Source organism: Salmo salar, chromosome 03 (assembly GCF_965601325.2).
Source record: "Salmo salar chromosome 03, fSalSal1, whole genome shotgun sequence".
Lineage (NCBI taxonomy): Eukaryota > Metazoa > Chordata > Actinopteri > Salmoniformes > Salmonidae > Salmo > Salmo salar.
In genome coordinates this window covers 8,176,223-8,184,087 of record NC_138293.1, presented here as the reverse complement: position 1 = coordinate 8,184,087, position 7,865 = coordinate 8,176,223, and the positions used below count along the sequence as shown (strand labels likewise).

At 46.2% G+C, this 7,865-nt stretch overlaps 1 protein-coding gene across 1 annotated transcript; it reads left to right on the top strand.

Moving 5' to 3' along the window:
* The first annotated feature begins 263 nt into the window (after positions 1 to 263).
* LOC145877468 (E3 ubiquitin-protein ligase rnf213-alpha-like) lies at positions 264 to 7,306 on the top strand. Its single transcript, XM_082973043.1, has 14 exons — positions 264 to 358; positions 490 to 669; positions 778 to 944; positions 1,109 to 1,211; positions 2,589 to 2,697; positions 2,843 to 3,050; positions 3,231 to 3,430; positions 3,644 to 3,766; positions 3,913 to 4,023; positions 5,770 to 6,012; positions 6,108 to 6,201; positions 6,444 to 6,478; positions 6,573 to 6,676; positions 7,072 to 7,306. Exons 2-14 carry the CDS (start codon positions 515 to 517, stop codon positions 7,304 to 7,306), a joined length of 1,887 nt encoding a protein of 628 aa, XP_082829169.1. The 5' UTR covers positions 264 to 358; positions 490 to 514.
* The last annotated feature ends 559 nt before the right edge of the window (positions 7,307 to 7,865 follow it).

Here is a 7,865-nt window from a genome sequence, read left to right as displayed (position 1 = left end):
TATGTTAACGTATTGCAATTTTCTCATTGCATTGAACTTTGTGCGTAAAGGATAAATTCAGTATTTTACAAGTGAATGTTTAAACGGTTCCTAACCCTGGAACTTCAGCTAACTTTTGACACCACTAGCTAAAAACCAATGGGAGTAATGGGCGACAACTATGTCATTTAAAAAAAAAACATTCAACTGAAATCAACTCAATTGGTTGGATGTCATTTTAACTAATCTATGTGACTGCTAATTATCTCGTGTGGCAGATTCTGGCAAAAAACTCAGACGTAAAATCGGAGGAACCATTTGCGGCCATCATTACAGTACTGAAGACTTGCAAGCAAAAAGCAAGTGATCTGATTTGCAAGTAAGTCTATATGATATAATTTATTTAGTGTAAAAGTCTATTCATATTATATGTCTACATTATTCGCTGTGGTTGATAAGCTGTATACAGAATTTGATGTTTAATAACGGCAGCTATTTTTTTCTCTTTAGGTTTGGTTTCCAGTGCCGTGTGTGCATGGGGGAACCACAAGACCCCGTGGACCTGCCCTGCCACCACATGTTCTGTCTGACCTGTGTCAGAGGATGTCTCAACACAGGCCAAATGTACTGCCCCACGTGCAAACACGAACTCCCAGATGACTTCGAGGTCAAAGTGACTGAGGACATAAGGTGGGTGTGTTTTACCCTTTTTTTTAAATCTGGATAACCAATGATAAAGGACATGTCTTTCCCTGTTAACCGTCTTATCTGTCTAATCTGTCTACTATGGTTTTGCAGAGCTTGCATCACACTAAACGCTCAGTTCAGGCAGAGTTGCAATGCGTTTTTCATAGACCTGGTCACTACTGTGTGCTTCAAGGACAACATCCCCCCATCAAAAGGTGTCATCCTGCACCTGTTGTCCTTCCTCATGGTTGAGACAGAACCCATCCCACTCATCAGAGGTACCCTCAACACACACACACACACTAGCCAAAATTATAGAGTTTAGATTCCATTTGTTCCTGTATTCTTTTTGACATTTTAAGCATTAAACAGACCAGAGGGAAGATTGTGGCTCAGTAAAATGTTTTTATCTGTGTTCTGATATGTATTATATTTGTACCAGCACAAAGTCAGATACACACCAAAGATTTCTCACCATTTGATGAGTCTATGGACAAGAATCCTGTGGTGCGATCAGTGATACTCAAGCTTCTGCTCAAGTACACGTGAGTGAACCAGGAAATAAATGTTGTTTATACACTATATATACAAAAGTATGTGGACACCCCTTCAAATGAGTGGATTCAGCTATTTCAGCCACACCCGTTGCTGACAGGTGTATAAAATCGAGCACACAGCAATGCGATCTCCATAGACAAACATTGGCAGTAGAATGGCCTTACTGAAGAGCTCTGTGACATTCAACATGGCACCGTCATAGGATGCCACCTTTCCAGAAAGTCAGTTCGTAAAATGTTTGCCTTGCTGGACCTGCCCCGGTCAACTGTAAGTGCTGTTATTGTGAAGTGGAAACGTCTAGGAGCAACAATGGCTCAGCTGCGAAGTGGTAGGCCACAAAAGCTCACAGAACGGGACCATTGAGTGCTGAAGCGTTTACTGCGTAAAAACTGTCTTTCCTTGTTTGCAACACTCCACTACCGAGTTCCAAACTGCCTCTGGAAGCAACGTCAGCACAAGGACTGTTTGTCGGGAGCTTCATGAAATGGGTTTCCATGGCCGAGCAGCCGTACACAAGCCTAAGATCACCATGCGCAATGCCAAGCGTCGGCTGGAGTGGTGTAAAGCTTGCCGCCATTGGACTCTGGAGCAGTGGAAACGTGTTCTCTGGCGTGATGACTCACGCTTCACCATCTGGCAGTCTGACGGACGAATCTGGGTTTGGCGGATGCCAGGAGAATGCTACCTGCCCCAATGTTTAGTGCCAACTGTAAAGTTTGGTGGAAGCGGAATAATGGTCTGGGGCTGTTTTTCATGGTTCGGGCTCGGCCCCTTAGTTCCAGTGAAGGGAAATCGTAACGCTACAGCATACAATGACATTATAGACGATTCTGTGCTTCCAACTTTGTGGCAACAGTTTGGGGAAGGCCCTTTCCTGTTTCAGCATGACAATGCCCCCCGTGCACAAAGCGAGGTCCATACAGAAATGGTTTGTCAAGATCGGTGTGGAAGAACTTGATTGGCCTACACAGAGACCTGACCTCAACCCCATCGAACACCTTTGGGATGAATTTGAATGCCAACTGCAAGCCAGGCCTAATCGCCCAACATTAGTACCCAATCTCACTAATGCTCTTGTGGCTGAATGGAAGCAAGTTTCGCAGCAATGTTCCAACATCTAGTGGAAAGCCTTCCCAGAAGAGTGGAGGCTGTTATAGCAGCAAGGGGGGGGGGGGACCAACTCCATATTAATGCCCATGATTTTGGAATGAGATGTTTGACGAGCTGGTGTCCACATACTTTTCGTCATGTAGTGTATCACTGCAATGCTGCTGTAACCAGCAATGCAATTCAGTTGGTTTCAGATGTTATCAAACATTTGACTGAAAATTAACTCTTTTTTAATTTTTAATTTTTTTTTTTAGCTTTGATGACGTCAAAGAATATCTGCAGCAGTATTTGACATTGATAGAAGAGAGCAACATTCTAGAGGATAAAAATGAACTTTATGCGCTCTACATCAACTGCCTTGAGGTAGGATCTGACAGGATTTCACCCTAAATCAATGGAGTGCTATCACTATTCTATTTGTAAAAGAGGTCTTCTAACCTCAACGGGACTTTATGGATAAATAAAGGTTAAATAAATAGAATAGATGTTTATAACTGTTTTTCTGCAGGACTCCATGTTCGACAGAAAGCCACATGAATGCCAGAAGCCTGCAGATCAGCAGGCCTACCTGCAGAATGAGACTGAGTTCTTGCGTCACTTCCTGGACTTTGTCACTGCGTCGGCTGAGACCGTCACAATAGAGTACCTGCAACAGATCGCGAGGGTCCGTCTATGCCTGGACATGGCTGCACACCTGCTCCATAGCATACAGTCTGGTAAAAACACTCAGTCAATATGGCGTCATGAATTCTGATCCTTGTTGCTTTAAAAATTGTGCATGTTGGTGTAAATGAATTATAGTTGTTTTTTTATACGGAATGTTTTATAAAGAATGCTTGCAATCACTTTGACTGACTGATCCAAGATCTGTCCTCGGTTCCTCACATTGTGTGCAGGGGAATGTGAAAATCCTCAGGATGTTGTCGAGGAGTTCCTGTGTGCTGTTAGGAGCCTGTGTAAGGAGAGTAAGAACGACTGGTACCGGGTTTACCTGATCCGCAACGTCAGCAGCCAGCACGGTGTAGAGTATGTCCAGAGAATGCTGAAGGATACAGAGAAGTACAGGTGGCTTTTTCCTGAAGAGTTGCAGCAGCAGGTACATCACAGGGTTTCATGAAACGTTTCATACAACTCCATTTGTTTTAAACTGTTGAAATTACCCATCGGTCCTGTTTCCTGTTCTCTATTGTTTACAAACATGTTTCTAAAGAGGACCTGAGCGGGTTAGATACAATGATGTGTATTTCCTAGCTAGTACTGTGAAGGACGATGTTCTAGATATCAGGGTCTTCCATCGTCTTGTATGCAGAATGAAGATGTTGGCCAGATGGACCAGTATCTCGTCTATGGAGACGACTACCAGGATATCCGCGAGGCTGTTGCCAAAGCAGTACTAGAGGACAGTGTGCAGGAGATTGAGGATACCTGTCAGGTATTAGTTTAACTCCACTAAACTCAATACCACTGTATGTAATGTGTGTGTGTGTGTGTATTAGTTTTATTAAAACTATTTCTAACCTAAGAGTTTATGGATGTTTGGTGAATTTGTCCTCATCTTTGTGTGTTGTTTTGTTGTAGAGATGTACTGCACCTGCAAGGAGGCGGACCTTGTATGTCCTGCTGTCTCTTTTCAGAGAAGTCACCAGTCTGTACCGAGCAGCCAACACAGGCCTCCACCCCACCCCTAAGGTAGGAACACAGGCCTATACCCCACCCCTAAGGTAGGAATACAGGCCTCTACCCCACCCCTAAGGTAGGAAGACAGGCCTCCACCCCTAAGGTAGGAATACAGGCCTCTACCCCACCCCTAAGGTAGGAACACAGGCCTATACCCCACCCCTAAGGTAGGAAGACAGGCCTATACCCCACCCCTAAGGTAGGAAGACAGGCCTCCGCCCCTAAGGTAGGAAGACAGTCCTCCGCCCCTAAGGTAGGAAGACAGGCCTCCGCCCCTAAGGTAGGAAGACAGGCCTCCGCCCCTAAGGTAGGAAGACAGGCCTCCGCCCCTAAGGTAGGAAGACAGGCCTCCGCCCCTAAGGTAGGAAGACAGGCCTCCGCCCCTAAGGTAGGAAGACAGGCCTCCGCCCCTAAGGTAGGAAGACAGGCCTCCGCCCCTAAGGTAGGAAGACAGGCCTCCGCCCCTAAGGTAGGAAGACAGGCCTCCGCCCCTAAGGTAGGAAGACAGGCCTCTACCCCGCCCATAAGGTAGTAATACAGGCCTCTACCCCGCCCCTAAGGTAGGAAGACAGGCCTCTACCCCTAAGGTAGGAAGACAGGCCTCTACCCCGCCCATAAGGTAGTAATACAGGCCTCTACCCCGCCCCTAAGGTAGGAAGACAGGCCTCCACCCCACCCCTAAGATAGGAAGACAGGCCTCTACCCCTAAGGTAGGAAGACAGGCCTCTACCCCTAAGGTAGGAAGACAGGCCCCTACCCCACCCCTAAGATAGGAAGACAGGCCTCTACCCCGCCCCTAAGGTAGGAACACAGGCCTCTACCCCGCCCCTAAGGTAGGAAGACAGGCCTCCACCCCTAAGGTAGGAACACAGGCCTCTACCCCACCCCTAAGGTAGGAATACAGGCCTCTACCCCACCCCTAAGGTAGGAACACAGGCCTCCACCCCACCCCTAAGGTAGGAAGACAGGCCTCCACCCCTAAGGTAGGAAGACAGGCCTCCACCCCTTCCCCTAAGGTAGGAACACAGGCCTCCACCCCACCCCTAAGGTAGGAAGACAGGGCTCTACCCCACCCCTAAGGTAGGAAGACAGGCCTCTACCCCACCCCTAAGGTAGGAAGACAGGCCTCCACCCCTTCCCCTAAGGTAGGAACACAGGCCTCCACCCCACCCCTAAGGTAGGAAGACAGGGCTCTACCCCACCCCTAAGATAGGAAGACAGGCCTCCACCCCGCCCCTAAGGTAGGAAGACAGGCCTCCACCCCACCCCTAAGGTAGGAAGACAGGCCTCCACCCCGCCCCTAAGGTAGGAAGACAGGCCTCCACCCCGCCCCTAAGGTAGGAAGACAGGCCTCCACCCCGCCCCTAAGGTAGGAAGACAGGGCTCTACCCCGCCCCTAAGGTAGGAAGACCGGACTCTACCCCGCCCCTAAGGTAGGAATACAGGCCTCCACCCCACCCCTAAGGTAGGAAGACAGGCCTCCACCCCACCCCTAATGTAGGAACACAGGCCTCTACCCCTTCCCCTAAGGTAGGAAGACAGGCCTCTACCCCACCCCTAAGCTATACACGTTAGACCATCTCCTTCAACTCCACATCAGAGGGAAAACTGTTAGCCCACAACTAACGATAGAGTTGGCAAACTATTCTGATTTTTATGTTATAATAGTTATACTTTGAATTATATTGACTTTTTGTAGACTTCAGAAAATCCCAATTACATTTCTCCAAAATGGCTGACTTTGTTTTATTCCTCCAGCAATGCAAAGCACTTGAGGACTTCATCGAGGGATCAAGGTACCTAAATTGCAGGGAAGTGAGGGACTTTGCCAAAGAATTGGTTCACAACAGGATGGGAGGACTGAGTGTCCTGGCAGACCGGTCCAGTGTGGAGCACACCCTTATAGAGCTGGTTGTCCACATGTCTGCTGTGCTGCTCACTGGGACAGAAGGGCTGCTCACACCTCTTCAGCAGCTTGGCCTGTCTCCCAACAATATGCTGGTATGATTCTCATCAGCACCTGTCAATATCTTACATTGACTTTCTCCTTGTTGACTGTGAGAGTTGTCTTTATCTGCTTATGTCTATCCCAACAGAGTGCCTTTCTACCCACAATGCCTGAGGACATGCTGGCTGTCGCTCAAAGGCTTATAACACAGAGTGAAGTGGATTATGGACTCTCCTGGTACTGTAAGTACAGACATTTTGAATCCTAACCTGATAAATGCATGTACTGTAACTTGAACTTTGAGTAAATCATCCGAGTTACACCTCTGTGAAATTGTATTTGTTAACATCGTGCTACAGGAAGCATATAGACAGTATAGACATATAAATTAATTGTTATTTTCAGATTCAGCTAATACAATTTTGGGTTAAAAACAATGACATTTCTGTAATAATAAGCTCAGTTTTGACTCAAATCTCAACAGCTTGTCCGAATGGTCACCCCTGTGTTGTGGATAAGGTAAGCAAAGTTCTTCATGTAAAATTGCGTTAGTTTCATATTTTATGTTCATTAGCTAAGCAAACAGCCAACTGATTTACTCACTCTATTGCAGTGTGGTCAACCCACCCATAAGGCACAATGTCTAGAGTGTAGGGTGGAGATTGGAGGGGAGAACCATGTTCCCTTGACTGGTTTCCAGAAGATGGAGCTACAGCAGTAAGTCAGCTCTCTAAGGGCCCAACAGTGATATTACTGCCAAAGCATCAGAGTAGGAGTGCTGATGTAAGATCAGTTTGGCCTTTAAAATAATACTAAAGTATATGGACAGGAGGGACCTGATCCTAGACCAGCACTCCCACCGCTCTTAGAAAAAGGGTTCTTCATCTATCCCCATAGGATAAGTCTTTGAAGAACCCTTTTGGTTCCATGTACAACTCTTTCCACAGAGGGTTCTACATGGAACCCCAAAGGGTCCAACCTGGAACCAAAAAGGGTTCCTACGAAGACAAGAACCCTTTTGGAACCCTTTTTTTCTTAGAGTGTTTTCTGATCCGTTTTATACATGGCTCCAGATCTCATGTCATGACCAATAACTGAACGTGTCCTCTTAGGGGAGATCTCACAAGGACTGGCCACATCCTGGGAGACCCTCAGAGGAGGGACAACCCAGACACCCTGGACACCAAAAACATGTCCCTCACCCCCTTCATCCTGGTCAGACTGCTCACCCACCTGGCCATGCTGAGAGGGGCCTCAGAGCAGCCACAGGTAGGCCATCTTGTCTGCCAAAGGCTGCCAACTCTTTCTGGCTTTATGGGTCCGGTGTGTGAAAGAACAGTGCCTTAATTAAGTAGGGAGTCCACCCACGCTGCCAAGAGGGATTGCTTTGGTGATGAAGTTCCACTTCCTTGTATTATAAAATACATTTTACCAATAGAAATATGATAATTCATGTTATTAATTGTTCAGTGGGTTCTTTCTTGAACATATCATCAACATTAAAGTCGGATTACATAACATTATAAATCTGATTCATAAGCATCGAGCTCTATTGACAGAGGTGCAGGTTTCTAGTAACAATTTTTGAGGATTTTATATTTTGGGGTTATTCACCTTCAAAGTTATTTCTGCGGGTCGCTAAAAGCAAAATATGCATGACGAGCTAAATTTAAATGTAAAAGGCTTTGTATATAAAAAGCTTGGTATACAGTGGGGGAAAAAGTATTTGATCCCCTGCTGATTTTGTACGTTTGCCCACTGACAAAGAAAGGATCAGTCTATAATTTTAATGGTAGGTTTATTTGAACAGTGAGAGACAGAATAACAAAAAAATACCCAGAAAAACGCATGTAAAAAACGTTATAAATTGATTTGCATTTTAATGAGGGAAATAAGTATTCGACCC

Bases quoted from the DNA above. Each gene is read 5' to 3' on its own strand.
- LOC145877468 (XM_082973043.1), top strand. From the start codon at position 515: ATGGGGGAACCACAAGACCCCGTGGACCTGCCCTGCCACCACATGTTC. The intron at 3,431-3,643 runs GTACATCACAGG...TCTTGTATGCAG, and splicing joins CTGAAGAGTTGCAGCAGCAG to AATGAAGATGTTGGCCAGAT. The intron at 6,013-6,107 runs GTATGATTCTCA...CTATCCCAACAG, and splicing joins TGTCTCCCAACAATATGCTG to AGTGCCTTTCTACCCACAAT.